The following is a 22825-nucleotide window of genomic DNA, read 5'->3' as shown; positions in this document are numbered from 1 at the left end:
ACACTATCGACAACTTGGCAGCCATACTTTTCAGGAGGAACCATGGAACGTTCTCATTCAGTTTGCCTCAGAAAACAACAAAGGTCAGTTGGGCTAGTTAGTAAGAACCCCAAATAACACTGATCTGGTATTTCAGAATGTCACACAAACCCCCAGGCTTGTCCCTAAAACCTGGGCTCCGTCAGACCTGGCTCAGACCACTCCCTGGATCCAGGCTCTTGGGAGGTTATGTCCTGGTTCCTCTGAATTCCCTCTCTTTTAATCCTTCTACTCACAGAAATTATAGCACTGACAATAAAACCCCTAGGGACTGGAAGCGTCTGTAACTGCCACTCAGCCACAGTGCCCATAGGGCAAAACTGCCCTTCCCATCGGCCTAGAGGAGAAAGTGGCAGGTGATTCAAGACACCTGTTTAAGGGGAGCGTTCTTCATTCATCGTGGCTCTGCTTCCTGCTACTTGTTTGACTTCCACTAAGTTATGAATCTCTCTAGGCTTCAGTTTCCCATTCTTTAAAATGGGCACATAAAGATGCCAGAGACGGCAGTAAGAGAACTGCTGACTGCTGAGAGGGGTGAGTTACCTGTCAGGTGTCGCTAACTGTGTCTGCCTGTCCCACTACCATCATGAACAAGTGCTTCACTCACGCCTGGCTGACATCAAGTGTGAGCTTCACGTGAATACCTGTCAGAGCGTCCTCCCTCCAAACTGTACCGCAGGTAATTCATACCATCCAGGAACTGACTGCTGGGCAGAGAGTCATCGCCCAGCTCTCTTAGGTCCTCAGGCCGGAGGTACTCCCCCCCGTCACCTGTCATCGTGTCGTCACCTGGAAACAATTGGGAGACGGAGAATTACTCGTTAAATGTGCTGTCAGGTACGAACATGATCATGGCTGCAAACGTCCGCGTGTTACACCGACACCGCGAGACATCGCACTGGGAGGGAACAGAACACGTGCACTGCAAACGTGGTCCAACTTAAGAGGGGCGACATTTGGCCGAGTTCCTGTTACTTCCCAAGAAGAACAATTACCTGGGCTGTGAACCTCTATTCAGTTCCCTCTGCTCGTTCCTTTGTCACGACAGCTGTTGGTAGCTTATACTATTTAACCTAACGTGTGTGTTCGCTCACTAAGGAGGATGTAACAGGCTCAGCGTCCCAGGCAGGTAACAATGTATTAAACATCAAACATCCAGTATGGGGTGTTGGTCAACTTTCAGGACCAACAAGGTGCAAGGAGGGAGACATCACTTTAGGGTGGTGCAGTGGGCTCCGTGGTGCCCCCCAATTCATGTCCCCTGGGAAGCCCAGGACGCGGGCTTGTGTGGAGACAGGGTCTGTACAGGTGTAATTAAGGTGAGCACGGAGGTGAGACCGCAGTGGCTGCAAGACAAAAAGGATTCCTCCCCAGAGCCTCAGAGGTTAGTCCTGCCACGGACTTCTGGCCTCCAGAACTGCGAGAGAATAAATCTGAGCCACCGAGTTGGTGGTGATTTGTGGGGGTGCCCTGGGGAACCCCAGCAAAGTGGACGAGGAACCACTGAACGAGTTGCCCTGGTCATCTGCTGGCTGCACCTGATGGGTGGATATCACGGGATTCAGGAGAGAGGCTCGGGAGTACGGGGTAGTGGAGGGCAGTGACAGCGGTAAGAGCGAAAGAGGGACCCGTGTAACTACTAGAGAACGCGCAGTGAAACTGGCAGCAGGAAGTGTTCAGGGAGGTGAGCAGCGGAAAACCCAGGAAGGGAGCTGGCGTCTGAACACAGCACGGGGCCGGGAGGGTCAGCGTTCACACCAGCCTCTCAGGCCGTGCTTCTTCCATCACTCCCTCCTTCCTGAGCAACCTGTAAACCTTTACGTAGGAGTGTTTTCATGAGTCAAATAAGTTGGCGTCCCCTTTCATTCAATTCTGGGGAAAAATATTCTAAGATCCATTCTAAGAACTGGCTTAGCAAAACTCAGGTACTGTGTGGTTTGGCTGTAAGCCTAAATTATTATCAGGAAAAAATACACGAATTCTGTTAATATCTGGGAAGACTAAGGCTAGTCATATTTACGAAAAAGAGAAGGGAATGGTTGAAAGCAGGATCTATCATAAAATACAAGCCATACTTTATGGGTCCCGTGAGCAAAAGGCCTAAAAGGTTATTCGATGCCCAAGGCCTGCGTGAATACTCTCTCTCCCTCTCTCTGCCCCCAGCTGTGCTCCTCTGACCCACGCTCACCCCCGAGAATCCTTCAGAGTTGAGTGCCGCCTTCCAGCACCGAGTCCCCACGCCGCCCAGACGGCGCCCGCCACGGGCACAGCCCCCCGCACCGCGTCTTGTCCAGCTCCTGCTGCCAGCTGTCACCACACTCTCTGAGCAGCCCGGAAGGTCCCAAGGGACAAAGACAACTCAGAATAAACTCTGATGTCTTGGTTCTTAAAATCACTCAAAACTGCCTGAAAAAATAGGGCCTACATTTCAAGTGTTCTGTCTTACTCCTCCCTTCTCTCCCTCTGGTCAACCCTTGGGAGGAAAAGCAGACTTATTATGGTGAGGGGAGGAAGAGGACTCAAAAAAGAAAAGAAAACAGTGGTCCCCAGGCTGGGGGACGCCCCGTCTGGGGCGCCTGGCCCAGTGGCAGCAGCTTCCCCTTGTGGACACAGACTCAGCTCCTCTCTTGTGAGCATAGAATCTTAGTAGAAGAGAGAGAGAGAGCAAGTGGAAGGGTGCATTTTAATCAAGTACATCAAATTTTGTGACTGGTGACACATGGAGGGACAATTTAAAACCTCGGCCTGCACTGAGGCCACGAGATGGTGGTGCGCTTTACACCGTCTCTCCTTAAGCTCTCCATCACAGTCCCCTCCTAGGCTCAGCGTCACTGACTGTGAGCTTCAGGGTTCTGGAGACACCTGCCTGGCCTCAGGTTATGGCCTCATGTCTTGATTATGTCTCAGAGAGAATCGGCCCAGAGACACAACGTCCTCAAGTGCTGGTCAGGGGCCAGGTGCTAGCCCAGCGCTGGGACAGGCCGAAAGGCGCACGTCTGCACGTCCCTCTCGCTGGTGCCACAGTCTCCCGCCAGCACACCTGTGCATACAGCACTCTACTCAGTATGCCCGCAGGGTGAGTGGCAAAGCACAAGTGCCTGGGAAACTCGCAGAATGCGAAAAATCAGTTGGGGAAAAACCAAAACCGCCCAAGTTGGCCCATAACTAGGAAATTCTGCATAAGCTCAAACTTCAAATGTTTTCAAAAACTAACAGGCCTATCCTTGCCCCGTTCTCAGGAGGCGGGGGATTTCCTGGGCCCCCCCACGAGCCTAACCCTGCCATAGGATCCAAACCTTTCCCCACCTTCCCGGATGCCTGGTCTGCAGGCCCTTCACCTTCAGCCCGCCCCGTCAGCCCTTCTTCCCACAGGAAAAACACCGTGTCTCTGCCGTCTGTGAAACACAGGAACTCCCCGCCAGACTCCTTCGTCTCACATGGATTCCTCTCCATCCCCCAGGCAAACCCATGAAACAGATGCTTGCTGACTTGATAAGTTAACCAGAGGCCAAGAGGTGATTTCTGCTGTGGAAAACTACCCTCCTGACTTTCTCTGACCCAAATCTCTGCTGGTGCCCCCCTACCTCACCAGAAGCCTTTCCTCACCTGGAAAACAAATGAGGGGAAACCCACAGCCTACGGTGGAATCTCACACGGTGCAAGGAGGCCTAGAGGACACACTGCAATGGTCAAGACATGGAAGCAACAGGTGTACGTCGGCGGATGGATGGATACAGAAAAGGTGTGCACACACCGTGGAATAGTACAAAGACATGAAAAAGAATGAGATCTGACCATTTGGGACACGGATGGACCTAGAGGGTACTGTGCTGAATGAAATTTGTCAGACAGAGAAAGACAAATATTGTATGATCTCACTTACATGTGAAATCTAAATTTAAAAAATAAACATCAAAGTCATAGACACAGAAAACAGATTGGTGGCTGCTGGGGGCAAGGGAGGGGGAGAAACGGTGAACTGCCTTTTTCTGACTTTAAATGAACTGAACAAAAATCGGTTCTAAACGAGACCCTGCATCCTGGCCTGTGGGTGTTTTGGGGAGGCCTTCTCGCCCTCAGACGTGCCTTCCTTCCACGCTTTCCCTAACACGCCTCAGCACACCCCTGCTGGTCTCGTCTCTGCAAACAACAGACTTCAGCATTTCAGTCATCAGTTGAAATCTTTACTATACCTTCATTTCCTAGGCTTCTCCGTTAAGAATTCCACATTCCACAACGGAGCCCACTACGTTTTAAGGCATCAGCCAAACAGAGTGACTGACCGTTGGGCCACTCTGACCTCGCACAACTTCCTGTCTCAGGACCTCCCACCTCCACTCCCTAAAACCTGCACCTCTCGCCCACCTCTGCGCACCCAGCACGTCCAGGAGCTGCGCCCGGCAGACAGGCAGAGCGACTGGGTGGCACCATCCTCTCGCCACGTGTGCCTCAGAGGCCTGCCCGGGCGGGGCTCAGCTCAGACACAGTTTGCACACAGCAGCGTCCCTTTCAGTCTCTGCTAACCCTGACGGCTGCACTCTGGCCAGTTAGCCTGACAGGACGTCCACCCTCGGCCTGGATGCTGTTCCGATACTGACCCACACAGTGCTCCTAATGCAGGCGGGACGTAAGGGTCCCGGGGAGCAGCGATGCCACCCAAACATGCGTGGCCACGGCCGTGGGTCCCAGGAAAACATGCTAACCACACAAAATGTCAAATTCCTTTTCAGTAATTCTTTGCACTAAAAATGTACTTCACAGCACTCAGATATATCCTACACATAACATGTCTTCAACTTGAAACTCTTCCTGGGAAAAATGTGTTAAATTTTTGGTTATCTCAAAAAATGGATGCTTCTCTCACCACAAAGGTCTTCTCAATCATTAGCCAATATTCCTCTCAGATCAAGAGTTCTTATCACTAATAACTTGTAATATATAATGGTTTCAATAAAAGTATACAGGATGCTACAGCTAGCGCTGACATTGCAACGGGCAGGTCCAAGAGGCTGTTTCATATAAATGGAATTCCCAGTGAATACTCTGAACGCAGAAGCTATCGGAATTCATTAACAATTATTTTGGGAATAAAGAACTATTTTTAAATGAAATAATTACACCTAATTTATATGATTTATAAATTTAGATTTTTCATGAGACAGGTTTGCTTAAACTGGGACCACGTCCTGTGGGACCTTCTGGCTGGAGGGACTATTTTACAGCATTCATTTTCCCTGGACGCTGAAGCTCCCCCTAAATAATGTTTAAAGATGATCTTTATTCCTCACTACCTTGGAAATTACCTCATTGTCCCATGACTATGAATTTAATATGTTTTGAACCACATCTTACACATCTCTCACCTAAGAGCGATAAATAAACTGCATTCAGTTCAAACAATCTGAGGTGTGAGCCTGTTCACACTAGTTCAATGTCAACTTACTAAAGAATTACGTTTTCTCTAAATTTGCATTCTAAGAAGAGATGTTCATTTGGAAAAATATTTACATAATGTTCATTAGATAATTTAAGTGTGTTAATACATCTCAGTAGTAGTTGCAAACCGTTATTAGAGTAAGTCACAGCTTCAAGCTCCCAAGTTAGTAAGACGCACACACTCAGATGCACGTCTGCACGTCTGCACACACACTACACACATCATTTCCAATCATTTCCAAAGACACAGTTAGTATCAGGTGCCCAGATTTCAATATAAAGCAAATTGCTTCTATCCAGGTAAGAAAAATCAAACGCAAAGCAAAGCTTTCACTCCAACGACTTCCTCTGACGGTACCTGAATCACTAAGTACTCCCCCGTCAAGACAGTGGTCACCAAACTGCTTAAAAGCTGTTCAATACATAAGTGAAAATGAGAAAGATGATCCCACAAAACAGAACACGGTGTGCACACAAGAATGTGGAAAGCTAGCTGCAAGTGTTCGGATGGAACACAGTATTAGCACCATCAGTACTAGAACTGCTGGCTTTGGCAACACTCTACTCACAGCAATACACTGACCCAACACTTGTTTGTTCTGCCCTGAGTTCTTAGAAAAGCCAACTCAACTCCATGCCGATCACCAACAGCTGAGTTAACAAACCGGTTCCAAATGAAGACGTGTCGTGTACAGCTGGGCTTGGCACCGAGCAGAGCTGAGAGAACCTGGAGGAATCCCTTCACGTTCGTCGGAACGTCAGCTCATGTCGGGCCTCACCGTCCTCCACGGCAGTAACATGCACACCTGGCCAGCAGCTGCACTCACACCTGACTGCACACTTATGTGCTGCCTTCGCCATCTGTTAGATGTTTTTGTTCAAGACAACTATTCTCGCTGAAATGGCAGTGGGAGCCCAGAACCCTGCTGTGGGGCCCAGGAGCCCCTGAGCTCCCTGCAGACAGCGGGCTTCTCGGAACCTTGAGAGCACCTGCTCGGCTAATGTTTACCAACTACCATGGGGGGGAGGGGGTATATTCTTTGATTCAGAATCCAGTGCTCATGTTGAATGTCTATGACCCCCTGCTGTGCTATTTCTAACCTCTTCTAATGTGCCTCTGGATTGAGAATGTATTCTGCATGCTGAACCCCTCAGCGGGCAGAGACTTCCTACAGCATTTATGGGTCCCCTCCAAGATCTTTCACTCTAAGGCATTGTAATAAAAATGAAATGTAACATAATTAAAACATGTTAATACAGCTGTGACTACAGGCAGCTATTTTGACTGATGGCCAACTTCCAGTTTCTTCCCCCTTCCCAGCCCTGTCAGCAGTAAGACATTAAAGACAATGGCTACTGCAAACACACCTGTCACAACCCTCCCTCCCCCAGTGGCCAGAGTCCCTGTCCTGAGACAAAGGTGAAGATGTGACCTTGCAGTTAAGACGCTATCACCCACAGCCACTGGCCAGCGCAGTGCGTGAACACAGGACAGCCCACCCGTGGGGACCAGGACAGACGCCGTACAAGATGGAACACGTCTCACCCTCTTCGTCAGAAACATCCAGCACCTCAGTCATCGTCTCAGGAACATTCAGCTTGTGTTTCTCAGTGATAGTCTGAAAAGAAAACACGCTCGAGTTAAACACGACGTCTCACAGAAAACTGAAAGCAGCCCATCGTGTAAGTGTGTGTTCTCGGAGCTCTTTGTCTCACTCGCTCTCACGAAAACCCACTTGTTCCTCCTGCAGAGAAAGGACCCAACTCTGGGGAAGTTGCACAAGACGAAGGTGACCACTTTGAGTCCCCATTTGAAAAATAACTCCTTTAGTGACATCGTTAACAACGAGTCATACCAAGAGGGCCACTTAATGTTTCCAGGGCTTCCCCGAAACAAACTGAGTAACATCTGCAGAAAAGCTTTAAAAAGAAGCAACAAGCATATGCAACGTACTGAAAACCAAGCCACTGGAAAGAAGTTGTAAACAACATGGAAGACATAAAATGGGCAAAAACATGACGTGTCTCGGGGACCAGAGGGGCCACGGGGGGACCCGTCATCCTCAGAGTATGGCTGGTGCTGAGCAGCCTGCAGGCTGCTCTCAGAGCCCACAGCCACTGCTGGCCGGTCCTGGCGTGGGGCGGCCAGGCTCTGGACTCTGGCTGCCTGGGCTCAAATTCTAACCTCCTCACTTATTAGCTGTGACACCTTGGCAAGTCCCCTTACTTCTGCGTGCCTCCATGTCCTCATCTGTAAAACGGGGATAATAATACCACTCACAAAATCCTTATGAAGATTAAATAGTATTTGTAGGAGCTCTAAGAACACTGCTTGGCACATGTTAATACTCAGTAAGCATTAGCGACCACAAATTATTATTCTTGTAATTCAATATTTCAGAATGAAGGGCCTCCGAACTGGGTCATTCAGGCTCTCGAGAAACACTGAGGCCCCTGCAGGCCAGGCACTATTTCAGACCCCAGGGTGCCACAGCGGGAAAGAAACGATAAAATCTGAATCTCGCGATGTTAAATATCACTTCAAGACAGCTGAGCCTCAAGTTCTTATCTCTGCTTTCTGCACTGACAGCGTATTACGTACATCGAGTGGCCCTGCTGTGAGAACTTTAGAAAAACACCTCGTCTCTCCAAATAAGAGTAAAGTTTGCCACTGCAGCCACTGAAATGCAGTGGGCAGGGTACCTAGGTTTTTAAGCTTTGCCACACAAATATGACAGACTTGTTCAAACGCTTGCTACGGCCCGATCGCCGACTCTATTCTTTCTAAAAGTATCAAATAAATCGATGATACAAAATTTGCAAAATACAGTTAACACTCACATTATGCCTAAATAGATTTCCTTTTGGGGGACACCAGTTAGAGAAGAGAAGACATGTAAAGAAGACACACAATAGGACAGAGCAAGTTCATTTTTCCAATTCCTAACCTACTTCACAAAAGAGTAAAACTCACAATGTAAAAGAAGAACCCAATGGTAAGAGGAAGAAAGCGAGACAGGGTCCCGTCAGGATGTGGAACCAATACAACCACCGTGTAGGCAGGGCAACGGTTTTCTCTTATCCCAGCGAAGCAGAAGGGCTGTTATGCCCGTAGCTGCTGGGGTGCTGCTCAGCTCAGCGGCTCGGGGAACACGGCACCAGGAGAGGAAAGCCCTGGGCCCTCAGAGGACTCCAGAGCTGGGAGTGGGGACCTGGCCATGTGCCTGATTTCAGACAGGCCACCTGAGACTTCCTTGAGGGGCAGGAGTTAGAAAGTGACTGCCCCGCATTTTAAATACGGATCTGTGGAAAGCCCTTCACTGCAGCTTTACTTGGGAGCCGGAGATGTCTCTCAACGTGGGCATGCAAGTTCTACGGTTTTGTGATATGAAGAATTTCTTTTCTTCCAGAACGTAAGCCCCACCCTCCGCCCCCATGCACAGGAGCTGCTGGTGGGGCGACATGTCTGCACCACTGTGACTCTTTGGCACAGAGCCCAGAACACAGTTCACACCCAATGAATGCTGGGGGCCTAAATCAGCGAGGGGAGGGGAAGAAAAGCAGGGCAGACAGCAAAAGGGGTGAGAGCTCACCACCCAGTGGTAAGTGGATGAAATGTACACACGTGAGCCAAGGTGACCGAAAGCAACTTCTAAGCACAGGTGTGCTTGGCCAGTCACTAAGGTTCACTCACCTGTGACGTGTACGTGGCTTCAAAGATGCCAAATAAAGACATGTAGGTGTAGGTCCCTAGTTTGGAGATTCTCTGGGTGTAAGTAAACGTGCAGTGAGACAAAGCCGCTGAGACGCAGCCACATGGAGATGCGGATGTTATGCTAGGTGGTGACCAGACTCGTCTTCCGCCTGCAGAATCTACAAGGGAGCGATCCTGTAAATCTTTACAAATGCTGTGGCACGTGGCCAAAGGTTTTAGATTCTGCTTCAGAAAACACGCGGTGCGACGCTCCCATCTAAACTCAGTCTGGCAGGCGTTACTAAATCGCTGTCCACATGAAACCAAGAGCACTGCATGGACCTGGCCGCATGTCTCCAGAGACGCACTGCGGCCCCGAGGCCCACGCATGTCCTTCTCACTCTCCCCTCCCACGAGGGCCCGGTGCTCTCCTCCAGCTGACCAGCCCTGGCCGCACCACTGCCACCGCCCCACCCACAACCAGGAACTCTGGTTCAGGGTCTCGTTGTGTCTGAACAGCAGCCCAGGCTCTTCTGTCTCTGCTTTTCCTCCACAGCAGCAACGAGAGAGCTGTAGTTCCCAAGTCCGTGTTTCAGGAGGAAGTTAGATGAGCAAATGCCTCAGCGGCATGCATCCCTCCCAGGGGGTGGCTTGGATGCCTCGCCCGACAGAGCGGCTTGGAGCTCGGGACCTGCCACCACCTGCTCTCCTCCCCTCCAGGTTCTCTGGCTCATGCTCGTGACCACTCTAAGGATCACCAGGTGAATTCAGAACAGGGAATCCGACATTTTAAGGATCTACTCTGTCAAGATACATAGTTTCCCTACTAAGTACATTCAATTTTCTTTTTGAGTAAGAAACACTCATCAAAAGTAGAGCAGAAGTCAGGCTGACTCGTTCTCACTGAGAAAGCACCTGACCAGCCAGGAGCACGGCAGGCTGTCGTCACCTCCGCCTAAGACCAGCTCACCCGCGGTGCCCTAGTGCTCTGGCAGCGGTGGGGTCACACCCAACCACAGCAAACAGGCAAAGGAGCAGAAAAAGAAGCTGAATATTATACAACTCCATTCACACATTTCACCTGGGTTGAGTGGGACCAAAGGAAGCTAAGACCCTGACTGTGAGCAAATGTGCTGATGTCTGCGCACTTCAACGTATGTTGTACAACAGTCACCAAAAGTAAAAGCCCAAAACATTGTGTGAGTGAGAAAGTATGTGGCTTGAAAATCAAAACCCAGAGCCGAGCTGGCTGCTCACGTACTCACCGTGGTGGTGGTGGTGACCTCCTCAGTCACGACCTTTAGGGTGTCGACCACGGAGATGTAGCCCAGACGCTTGGCGATGGCCAGGGCGGTGTTGCCATTCTGAAGAAGCAAGCGAGAGAGAGAGAGAGAGAGAGAGAGAGAGAGAGAGAGAGAGAGAGAGAGAGAGAGAGAGAAGCCAGGAGCCTGTGTGTGAGCCAGCAAGCTCACTAGCCAGCCCTGCCTCCAACACCAGCACAGCTCGGGAAAACCACTAGTTCTCACCATCACATCTGAGTCTGTCTTGGCAACTTCTCTAGACTAGAGCCCAGGTCACCATGGTAACACAACAAGTGGCTTCCGCCTGCTCTTTCCAGTGAGAAGCACCTGACGCTTTAACCCCTAGGTTGTCAGCCTCCACACACCATCCTGTGCTCGGCAGGACACGCCTCCAAACCCTGGCAAGTGCCAAGTGCACCAGTCCCTGTCCAGGGCCCTGGGCTGTCCCCAAACCCCCACAGCCCGGTTCCAATGCAGCCTGGCCCCTGGGGCTAATGGCACCACTTCCAGTACTTGTTACTGGCTCCCGTCTCAGAGCTCTGTCTGAGCAGCAGCCTCGCAAACTGTGGCCAGACGGTGGCTGCAGGCAGAGCCCTCTCCCAAGAGACTGAGTCCCTGAGTCCCGGGCAAACCCTCAGCCACGTCCCCCAGCTGGGTTCCCAGACACGGGCTTGTTTCAGGAATAGTGTGGGGCTCATACACCTGAAACAGCCTGACAGACGGCTGGAGGCAAAATGACAGCTCTGAAGCTGTCCTCCCTTGGGCACATGGTGACAAGGCGGGGCTCCCTGGAAAGGACAGTAAAGCTGGGGAAATACAAGGCAGCAGCGGGAAAGAGGGAGACCAGACATGAGATGGACGGACTCCATTAAAGGGGCCACAGACTGATTCCCCAGGAGCCGAGCAGGGCTGTGAGGACAGGACACGGGACGTCACTCACTCGTGGGGCCACCTGACGTAGGGGCTGACTCGAGGGCACGTGACAACAAAGGGGGCTGCTCGGGGGCAGCAGCAGGGCAGAGGAGGGGGCAGGGGAGCGGGCCGAGCCCCTTACCGCGGTGGTGGCATCTGGCCGGGCCCCGTGCTGCAGCAGTGTGTTGATGACATGCGTGTGGCCCTGCTGGGCGGCCTGATGCAAAGGCGTGTAGCCGTTCTGGGGTGGTGATGGGGGCACACATGCAGAGAAGAAGGAAGGACAGGTAGGTTAGCCTCCACGGGGAGCGTCACAGTCCCACTCGGCGTGGCCATTTAGAGGTGCGAGTCCCGCGGGAGCCTGCACTCAGGGTCCCCAGACAGACTTGCTCATGTGCGGCACCTGCCAATCACAGTGTCCGTGTTCTGGTCCCTTAGCGCAGGACACGGATGTGTGGACGGGCGGCTTCCGTGGGCAGGAGGTCTGGCACGGCCATGCGGCCACACTGTTCACCTGCACTGAATCCCTGCAGGCACACAGCACAGGTCCCAGTCACCTCCTGGCCACTTGTTTGGGGCCAGATAAGGCGCCTTACAGGTACTGTCTCTTTTAATGTTTATTATCCTGAAAATGAGGGTGCTCGGTACATAGTGGGTGTTCCATAAATACTGGGGGAATGGACAGACTGAATAATTGAGCATGTTCCCCAGTTTCAGAGATGATAACACTGAAGACAGCCGAGCCAAGTCTCTCCGCAGTCACTGTGGTTTCAGGTGTGGGGACGGTGACAGCCGATGTGCACAGGCGGCTTCACCATCTCCCTGCCCCAGCCCCGATCAAACCTCATGCAGCTATTTCAGGCCGAAGTGCCCTGGGCTCTGGTAAGTTCTGAGTGGTCTTCACCTTACACTTGTAAGGATGTAGGTCCCTTTTATGTAATATCACTGCTGCCTCGTGACCAACACAGCCTTTGCTTCCCCATGTACAGAAGTGCCAGCTGCAGGCACTGGTCTGCTCCGTACTGTCACTGTGCCGTCCTGTCGTGGGGATGTGCCCACATGTGACACACACGACAGTCTGACCAGCATCAGCTCTGCCGTGTGTGTGCGTCCCTGCCATGGAGGGAGCCCAGGAGCCTGTGGGGTGCAGACAGCACAGAGACCCTGCTGCTCAACCAGGCAGCCCGGGGACGCCGGGGGAGCGTAAAGAAAGGGGTCCCTCTGTGTCATGTCCCCAAGCTTCTGTGACTGAGTTCAGAACCAGACAAGTGCATTGGTTCCCAGGGCTGCTGACCACACGCCAGGCGCTCACAGAAGGCACTGCTGCTGAGGCACATGCCAGGGGCACATCCCTGCCTTGCAGCTCAGACCACACAAGTCCTCAGGGGACCCTGGGCCAGGAAAGTGTCCCATGAATGGATTTCCCAGGGAGGTTTCCAGCCCATCCTGCGAGGGGCCCCAGGCCCACCGCCCCCCAAATATCAGCACATCCCCAAACCCTCTGGCCCTCAATTTTCTCGTTTATAAAATGGAAATGGCCAAGATTTCAAGTTTTGTGAAGGATCAAATTTGTCTGTGAAATTTTTCTTTAGTTTATCTAAAGTTACACAAAATGCCAGCAAACGTCATTTTTTCTTTCTCATTGAAGAGCTTTATGACTTTTACACCATATTTTACAAAGAAAGTGTCCTCTGACATGCTGAAGTTCTAAACCTCTGCTGGGCATTATCACACAATTAATCAACTCTGTCTTCCTCAAGCTGATGTTACAGGGTTTCATTCTAATTTTAAGCAACTAACAGTCTCACAAAACAAGTTCACTTCTCCAATTTTGTGTGCCAGTCATGAACATTTGAATAGTAAAAACAAGAATTATATATTTTCATAGCAACAAATTTTGGTAACTATGGTTACATGTGAGATTCGAGGAAGAAAACCATTCTTTCTATAAAAATGTCATTCTACGTGAGAAAACTCTGAAGTGTTTTTTAGAAGAACATCCTTTGAGGTATGTGTCTGTCCTCTGAAGATACATGAAAAGACATATTTACTTCCAAAAGCAAATATAATCTACATAGTTCACTTTTTTTTTTTTTTTTTGCTGTCTTTTTTTTTTAGTTTCAGGTGCACAGGACAAAGCAAAACTTAGACGTTTATCATTTATATCCCTCACACTGTGTGAACCTCCCTCCCCCCATCCACTATCCCTCTGTACGTTCCCCAAATTAATTTTCAAAACCCCGTGGCCATCTTGTGGTTACCGACTATTTATTTATTTATTTATTTATTTATTTATTTATTTATTTATTTATTTATTTATTTTATTAAATTTATAAAAACTTGAAAAGTTAAAATGAAATTTTTCTCTCAACTGAATGCCCACCTGAATGCAGGGAACCCCAGAGAGCTTCCAAACATTACAACGATGTGACAATCGACACTTAACCAAAGACCACAGCAGACGCGTGTTCACGTGCTGCGCAGTCCCGTGCCTGGCTGCACGTTACCTTTCAGGAGAACACCTGAACTCCAACAAGGTCTGTCCTCAGCATGTGCGTGAGCTGACTCAGCGTAAGTGATGCTGACGCCTGAGAATTCAGACTGGAGCTTTCACACCAGCCTCAGAGTCCAATTTCGTGAGTGCTCAGAACCGCTCGGAGAGCAGGCAGTAGCTGTTCTCACGGGAGTCAGAGCAGACTCTGAACCTTGCGTCAGTATTATTGTTTATAATTTTAAAATTAACTTCTCTTTTTATTTGCTTACATACAGACACGATTTTGTTTCTGCTCAGAGGACAGAGAGACCGACTTCCACAACCTCTACGTGTCTGACAAGGAGCGTCTGGAAGGGTGACTAGAAGGTCCCGTGCGCCCGCTTCCTGGCAGGGGCTGGGGACGGCGGCCACAGGACCGAAAGCCACGTCAGCCACACGTCTCTGTGGAGCTGCAGCTAGCCTCTGCATTTCTCCTCCCCGTGACGCAATCGGAGCGCCCTGGAGCGCAGCGTTATGTGCGACCTGGCTTCAGACGCCAGCGGGGAGCGATCCCCTTCGTTATCCCAGAGAACCTGCAAGGCAAGCCCCACATCCCAGCACCTCACAGAGCACGACCACGCGATGCTCCGAGCATGACAGAGTCACAGGAGCAGTGGGGCTGCAAAGTGGTACAGCCACTGTGGCAAACAGCATGGCGTCTCCTGAAACAATTAAAGACAAACTGCCATCTGACCGAGCAACCTCTTTCTGGGTATTTATCCAAAGAAAACGAAAACACTAACTCAAAAAGATGCCTGCACCCCTACATTCACTGCAGCATTACTCACAGTAGTCGAGACATGGCACCCACCTAAGTGTCCGTGAATGGACGAATGGATGAAGAAACTGTCATCAACACACACACACACATGCAGGTGTGAGAAAAAACTGGTGGCTGCCAAAGGCAGCAGGTCGGGGGTGGGAGGAAAAATCAATGAGTGTTTTAATGCAAAAAAAAAAGAATTTAAAGGTTATATGACAGTGTTTCCAGTTTGCAACTCCCCTGCTATTGAGGGTGAGGGGCCCTTCCCTGAGGGGTGAGTAGGAGGGGATTAGGACATGCATCACCTTTTATGATGCATCACCAACAAAAACACAAAGAGACTGAAAAGTATGTGCTATGAATAAAAACGTCTTGTGAGTGAATTTTAAACAGCACTTCTGTTAGTCACAGGACAGTAATCATAAAATGTTCGAGCAGCAGGAGAGAGTGTCCTGGAGCGTGCTGTTCAAGGCTGGACAGGATTTAACAGTTAAAGGGGGGGCCTCTGGGGACGGGGTGCTCTGGGCAACATGGGGGTATTAGCTGGCAGAAAGTGAAGCATCAAGAGACAAGTTGTAGGGAGCTGTAGGGTGTCACCCATAAGTTACCTGGGGTCAGGCCACACGGTAGAGGCCGGAATGAATAGAAAGGGTAGATGGGGCCGGAAGCAGCAGTGTGGAATGAACGTCAGGGAGGAGAATGGACGACAACGCGTCAGGCCCTGCAGCCCCGTGGCCCAGGACAGAGTTCCACGGCAGGTCAGAGAGCTGGCCTAAGGCAGAGCCTGGCTCTCAATTCTGATTCTGCCATTAATACTCTGTGACCTTAGGTAAGTTATTTAAACTCACGGTGTGAAACAGACATGTGACAACGTGACCATGACATTCTTTAGGGACTGTATGATTTAATATCCGTAAAGTTATACATAATCTACGTATGACACATAGCGTGCACTTAATGACTGTTAGTTTTGAAACAAGAAGGGCTAGGCCACCTGCCTATATTTCCCCACGGAGGGGACTGGGGATGGGGCCCAAGGCCCTGAAACAAAGGGACGCGGTCGGAACATGGGTGTTCTGGCAGGTCCCTCTGTGCCGGCAGAAAGGGCTTCTCTAACTTTGTCACAGAAGGTATGAAGCCAGCCTGCATGGCTGTCCCAGGTGACAGGAGTGAAAGTATCACACAGCCCACATGCTACATCCCCCTCCAGCGACTTTATGAGAAACACACTGTGGCACATGAGCCAGGGGAGCAGCCACGTGGCTGAGCCCTCGTGTTGACAGAAATGAAATCGGAACAAGTATTTACCTTGGTCTTTGCGTTGACGTTTGCTCCGTGCTTCAGAAGGAAGTTGACCATTTTCACATTTCCATAGTGACAAGCCACAATTAAAGGAGTGTAACCAAGCTGTAAAGAACAACAAACATGTAGAGGACAAGTGCAGTGCTTCATACTTGAGGGTAGAGAGGTGACGCAGGGTGGACACAAATTCCACCTGCTGTACACAAGTTACTTAGCAGATTGTGTGTGTCCTATGGATACAAAGCAGGGTCGCAGCAGACCCAGGAAACAGGACTTAACGCTAGGAAAGGCCAGCTGATCTGACAAGGACCACGAGATACATAAATGACAGGACTGCAGACGGGAGGACAGATGAGTTGTAGGAGAATCCAGAGGAGACTTGTGAAAAATGGAGCTCAGGTGGGCGTGAGGGATGTCACGGCACAGAGAAGGAAAAGCCATTTCACCCGGGACGTGGGGACAGGTGTGTCCTCTTGACTGGCTGAGCAAGAGGCAGATGGTAGCTTCTGCCTGCATGGCCGGGTCTGCCTGCAGGGGCCCTGAGTCCACGCTGACCACTGGACCCAGCAGAAAGGGGACCCAGGGAACAGGACCCAGGGAACTCGGCCTGGGAACACGACAGGCAAGACTGGTTCAGAATGGACTCTTGGGGGAACCCTGGACTTGGGGTGACCTGTTGGGGCCACTGGGCGTCACCCAGACCGTGAAAGTACCTTCGTGTGGGCGTCCCTGTCAGCGCCGTGCTTGGTGAGAATGTCGGCCACGTTCACTTTATCTTCCTGGGCGGCGAGGTGTAAGGCAGTGAGACCGCTCTACGGAGAAAGGGGGGCAAAGGGCGCCTTTCAGGAGGAAAACACACTGTGTCCTGGACGCCAGGTCCTGAAAAGAGCCGGAGTCACAGCCTCTCCCCAGAAAGCACAGCGGAAACTGAGGGCAAACCCTCCGTGGGACTGACTTGCCACCCGAGACGGGTTCTCTGAGTCAATCAACACTCACAAATCATATTTTCTACACTGGGAGCCAACTGAAAAACAACTCAGAGACTGAGCGTCCAGACAAGCCATTCCAACCCATCTGTGCCTCCTGCTGAGCCCATGTACTCACTGCACTACTTGCCCAACCAACCCTTCCTCCCCTTATAAGCAGAGCACTAACCTACGTTGTCAGCAACAAATGTCGCATCGACGTACAAAATGTACAGTGACAAGAAATGAGTTCGCAATGGTTTCTCCAGCACCCAAAGATAGCACACTGCTTTCTGGGTTCCTGCAAATGCTCAAGAAAAACTTACCCCATCACGTACATGTATGTAGAGCATAAGTTGGCCAGTTTTGTGTAAAATGCTTGGCATGTACACATCAAGTAATGACTTTAATTAACTGAATATGCAAGTACAGATAAAAACTGACAAAGGACGAAAGAATAGAGAATGGGCGTGGCTTATTCAGTTGAAGCCACCATCTGGCAGCCTCACCACATGGGCACGTAGCTTCTATGAAGGAAAACTGCAGTTTAAAGAGTATCGTTAAAGCCTGTCACCTGTGTCTCCCAGGTGCTTTCTGAGCCCGTTCATTCACCAGGAGGTTTCCCAGCCCCTGGAGCGTGTCAGTAGACATGTGCTGCTGCCTTGGAGCCCGCACTCCAGCTCAACGTCCCCCGCACCATGGCTTCCTGTCCCCTCTCCCGGTGTGTCCCCTCTCCTGACTGTGCAGCGTCCTTGCCTCTGGTGTAGACCCCCACCCAGCGCACATCCCGTCAGACCCGGCAGGTGTCGCGCGTGGCTTTGCAGGCCTCTCGCCTACAGTCAGGGGAGGCCGAGCCCCAGCCTTCGGCATTCACGGCCCTCACCGTGTGCCACCTCCAGACACCAGCAGGTTCTCCGACCTCTGAACGTGAGTGCTGCCCAGAGAGAAGAGCATCCTCCTCTCACAGCTGGGGCTTTAAATGTTATGAAGCCATGGGACTGGGTGAGGGATGTGGTGTCCTTTCTCCATCACACTTCCTAGTGACCAGTAAGCATTTGGAGAGCAGGACATTACTGCTCAGTGGTCTTAAACTGGAAAAGAACATACACACTTTTTCAAAAGCAAGGAGGAAACGTATTAATGGTTTTGCTGATCACCTGCGATACCTGTACAGTTGCAGCTGGTTTCAGGGAGTATGTAGAGTGTAAGACAGACAGACAGACAGACACATATTCTTGTAAAAATCGAAGCAGAGCTACGTGTGACAGTATCTTTCTCCTACATCCCTGACTGTTGTTCTATTAGTGTGCGTATCCACAGCGGCCTGTCTCTGGAAAAGGTGAGATGCCTGAGGCACCTTATTAACTCATTCTCCGACCTCCACCACCCATGCCAACTGGAAGCAGGCTCAGAATCCATATTTCACTGCGTCTGCTGCGCCCCACCCCCACCCCATCCCGCCCAAGCTGCCTGAGGCCCAGTGGACTGGAGAATGGCTTGGGCCGTGGGCATAGAGCAGCAGTACAGCGGCAGTTGTCTGGGCCACACCCCAGGTGGACTGTCACCTCTTCCTGAGGTCTGGCATGAGGACCAGCAGGCCCTACAGCAATACGCCTGCCTGCTGGAGGGCAGTCACGCGAGCTCTTGGGAGCACAGGGGGAGCCTCCGGGACGCGTGCTCGGAGAACAGGTCTACAGACAGAAGGAAGGGAAGTGACCTGCACTGCAAGTCAAGATGCAAAGATGCTGCAACTCGGAGAGTCTGTGAGCCTGGCTCCCCACCTCCTGCTGGCCCGGCCCCTCAGAAGGCTGACCACTTTGTGTCCTTGAGCTCCACCAGACTCTTTCCTTTCAGCACACACCCCCTTGTTGTCCCCAGCCGACTTTGACTGGTCTGTTTACATTCATCTAAGACTGTCGGCTAAAACGAGAGGCAAAAACAATACCTTGGTCGACACGTGGATGCTGGCGCCCTTCTCCAGGAGCAGGGAGACCATATCTGTGTGGCCCTCCTGGGAGGCCAGGTGGAGGGGGGTTACTCCCTGCTTCGTCACACTGTTAGTCTCTGCTCCGTAGTTCAGGAGTGTGGACGCGATCTGCATCTGATTCTTCTTGGCAGCGATATGTAAAGGGGTGTAGCCATTCTGAAACAAGCAGCAGAGCAAACATCGTGAGCCTCACAGGTCTCCATGGAGGAGGTGAGCCTCTCTGATCAACAGAAGTTAAAGGTGAGTTTATGGTAAACCCAGAGTCTCACTCATCACAAGTGCCCATCAACAACATCCAAATCTTTGCAACCAATGTCACCAGGCACCCCATTCCTAGACAGAGGTCGTGCAGAAGGCGGAGCTCCCTTTCCAGAAGAGCTCTTCTTCCAGGGGCCCACCTTTGAATACCCGCAGATGGCTTCCTACCTCCCTCAGCCTTCTTTTCCAGGCCACCGCTCCCCATTCCTTCCCCTCTGCCCGACACACTGCCTCCACAAGGGACAACTGTTCCAGATTGTCAGACTGCCCTTGAAAGGTGCCACCGGCACTTAATGGTGACCTTCGGGTACAGTGTGAACAGTGAGCGCGAGGCGGAGCCCAGGACTCCTGCTAACACGCTCCTGGTTGGTGGCACTTCCTCAGCATTCAGCGCCACAAGCCACTGCAGAGCCAGGCAGTCATCCCACGCGCGTGTTGCAAAGCTCTCCCGTGGGGAGCGCTCCCAGGGCTCCACACGCGCTGACCGCGCGGCCTCACCTTGGCAGTGGCGTGAGGGGACGCCCCCTTCTCCAGCAGCAGCAACGCCACCTTCTGGTTGTCGTAATGCGCGGCCACGTGCAGCGGGGTCAGGCCGTTCTGCAAAGGGCGGCAGGTCCCACGTGAGCCGGTGCGCCAGCCATCCCAGAGCTACCAGCGTGCGTGGGAGCAGACACTGGTCAAGTGCAAGTTGGGTGGGTAGGTGTTCAAAGGACGGCAGAACTGGCCCCCAAGGACCGAAGGCCTCCCATTATGAGGCCGCCAACCCTGAAAGTGACGGGCGAGCTCCCGCGAGTAGCCACGACAGGTAGACGTGCCGTGGGCCCACTCCGTGGGCGTCGTAGGGAGGCCCTCAGCGTGGACGAGGGCTGCGCCATTGGGACCCCATGCACAGGTCCCCCCACAAGCAGCACAGGTGTCGCCGAGCACATACCTTGCCCGCAGCGTCCGCGGCGGCGCGTCTTTGCAGCAGCAGCTTCGCCACGTCCAGGCTCCCGTACTTGGCAGCCACGTGCAGGGGCGTGAAGCCCTTCTGGAAGGCGGGAGGGGAAGGTGGTGTGGCCAACACACCCAGCGCAGGTGGTCACGTGCTCAGCAAGCCGCGTGTTTGGGGACATGCTGGAAGGACCGACTCTTAGCCATCAACTGGACCAGGATGAAGAGTGGAATTCACTCCCCGAGTTTGGCCAGACTGAGCCAGAGAGCTCTCAGCTCAGGGGCCTGAAACGTGACTCTGTGGGTGGGTTTACAAAGGGCCCTGGTGTCAGGAGCATGGCTGCGGTCTGTGCGTGAAAACGCGGCCTCGTTCTTGCCTCTAAAATGAGTAGGACTGAGACAACAGCTGCCCTGTCGTCAACCTTCTCTCTGTACTTTTTATAAGACCCGAATTCCACATTTCTTCAATTAAATTTTAAGATTGTGACTCAGTGGATTTGTGTTTTCTGCAGAAACAGCGAGCTACGTGGTGCACAAAACGAAAACCACGGCTCGCCATTGCAAAGCACCTCCCAGCACAACTGCTCGCCTCTCGGGGCTGTGCCGCGTGCGTGGGCTCCTTCCGTGAAGTGCCCTCGGCTTTCAGCTCCTCATGTGAGCCCCTGGGCGAGTCCCACTGCGTGCATCGGAGCAGGTTTTACAGCACAGGCAGCAGGTGGGCCGGCGGCCAGAGGGCTGCTGCGCCTGCTCTGTAGCTCGGCTCTGCGGCACATTCCCGCGCCACAGGCAGCGCTGCCGCGTCCGCACCGAATACCCGCGAGCAGCCGCACCGCCGCGCCACCTGCGGGCAGCACTCGGCCGGCCAGCAGCTCCGGCTGCGCTGTGCGCGCCCTGGCCCCGCCCTCCCCACAACCCAGCCCCGTCTCCTTGGCTCCCGTTAGCTCGGTCCATGCTTTCTTCTCAGTCACATGCAAACGGGAACTTCCAAACCCAGTGTGACAAGCGGAGAAACTACTACTCTGCCCCAGCATGAAAATTTGAACATAAGGAAAATTCAGGCTGGTGTGTATTCTTTGTTCGATGACAGTAACTAATAAAGCGGGATTCTCTAGCCCTGCTCTATTTAGACAAGGCACACACCCCAGCAAGAGGGCAGCTGGTAAGGACCAGTGTGAACCAGTGTCAGGAAAATACAAGGGGAAGTGAAGTAGCTTCTAGAAAGGACCGAAAGCCTTGCACTCAACACTGCCAAGCTGGTGCGGTGTCTCCTCCACATTAGTTACACTAGTTCAGTGTATCTGGGGCTTTTGTTTCCTTGTGGGAATACAGGCTAGACTTCATAGTGGGAGGGGAAGGGAGGGCGGCCCCTGCTGCATGGAAACCATCCCAGTTGAAGCACTGGAGAGCTATGCTGGAAACAGCAGTGGTACTAGTTAGGAGAACCAGTCCAGCACTCCTGCTGAAAATATGATAGGGAATCTCACAATCCCCTCCAACCATTTAGAAAATGAATCTAAAATAATGAAAGAGAAAGCAGTCAGTCAGAGGCCTCCCCCGCAGACATTCTTTGCCAAAGAGCAGAGACCCTGACGTGGGATCCCTCTTGGCCCATGTTGTCGCGAGGCTTCCCCTTACCTTGGTAGCTAAGGACTGGGCAGCCCCCGCTTCCAAGAGGACAGATGCCACGTCCACCCGGCCTTCCCGGGCAGAGATGTGCAGTGGCGTGTACCCGTTGGTAGTGGCCGCGTCTGGATGAGCCATATGTTGTAGCAGCAGCTGGACAATCTCCGTCTTCCCCAGGCGAGAGGCGATATGCAAGGGCGTCTGTTCCTCCTACACGTTAAATCAAGTCCAGCATTAGTGCCAGATGCGGAGACCCAGACACACGCTTCACTCAGACATCGCACTGTGGCTTCTGGGAATCTCCAGGAACCCCTGTGCACATGGAAATAGTTACTACCCCTGAGCCTGGCTGCTTCAGCGTTTGCCACAGAGGTGACCTGTTTGGTCACAAGATCCTCCTTCAATTCTTCACCAACGCGTATCTCCATGAACTGGCCCACTGTTTCCTAGGCATACCAAAATGTTTCTCAGCTCACTAGGCTCCAGCCCTCATTTATGGTTAAATAGAAACAACTCATGGTTCTGAATAAGAAAGAAATCTAATCCAGAAGTCCTGAGACCTAGATTCTCATCCAAAAGCTTTCACTAAGAGACAGTATTTATTCCAGGAACCGTATCAAGTACAAAAGAATGAGGAATGCTGGGAAAATGTTGTTCTTGTTCCACTCAGCATGCCAGGGGCACAAAAGCTGGTCATTTCTTCAAGGAGAGACTGCGGATAAAAGAGACATTGTACTCTGACTGTGTAAATGTTCCAGGAAACGCAGCACATGGGTCTGGGACTTGCATCCAGGACTTCAGAGATGAGAAGGAACTCTGGCAAGAAGGAAATGGGATTAACTATTAGCCGAGTGCTTTCATTGAAAGACACAGAGAGGTTGCACTGGTGTAAGGGACAGCAGGACATGTCTGAGGAGGCTCAGAAGTCACCTGAGTCCAGCTGTAGTCAGGAAAATGCCTGCAGTGCTAAGGGAACCAGAGCAAACCGCTGTCTTGTAAAAAGAAGACTTTGTGTGACCTAGAGGACAAGGGGGCTGTCTTCACAGTCAGCCCGCGGGCGCGACATGGAGACAGCAGGA

The 22825-nt window shown here is 51.8% G+C and overlaps 1 protein-coding gene across 33 annotated transcripts in view; it reads right to left on the bottom strand.

Moving 5' to 3' along the window:
• Positions 1 to 22825, bottom strand: part of ANK2 (ankyrin 2) — a 359674-nt gene that overhangs the window by 62934 nt on the left and 273915 nt on the right. For 21 of the 33 annotated variants that reach the window (XM_074338595.2, XM_088792646.1, XM_074338609.2 and 18 more), the window contains 11 exons: positions 21759 to 21956; positions 20122 to 20220; positions 19689 to 19787; positions 18891 to 19088; positions 16694 to 16792; positions 15987 to 16085; positions 11525 to 11623; positions 10435 to 10533; positions 7022 to 7094; positions 5834 to 5887; positions 684 to 828 (listed from right to left, as the gene is read on the bottom strand). In XM_074338595.2, coding sequence (XP_074194696.2) covers positions 684 to 828; positions 5834 to 5887; positions 7022 to 7094; positions 10435 to 10533; positions 11525 to 11623; positions 15987 to 16085; positions 16694 to 16792; positions 18891 to 19088; positions 19689 to 19787; positions 20122 to 20220; positions 21759 to 21956 — 1262 coding nt within the window. The remainder of the gene's footprint in view (positions 1 to 683; positions 829 to 5833; positions 5888 to 7021; positions 7095 to 10434; positions 10534 to 11524; positions 11624 to 15986; positions 16086 to 16693; positions 16793 to 18890; positions 19089 to 19688; positions 19788 to 20121; positions 20221 to 21758; positions 21957 to 22825) is intronic. The other 12 variants (XM_074338603.2, XM_074338599.2, XM_019757026.3 and 9 more) reach the window with 1 other exon arrangement.

The sequence above is a fragment of the Rhinolophus sinicus genome, chromosome 15 (genome assembly GCF_057876585.1).
Source record: "Rhinolophus sinicus isolate RSI-liver-muscle chromosome 15, RSI-T2T, whole genome shotgun sequence".
NCBI lineage: Eukaryota > Metazoa > Chordata > Mammalia > Chiroptera > Rhinolophidae > Rhinolophus > Rhinolophus sinicus.
This window is presented reverse-complemented; position numbering and strand designations above follow the sequence as displayed.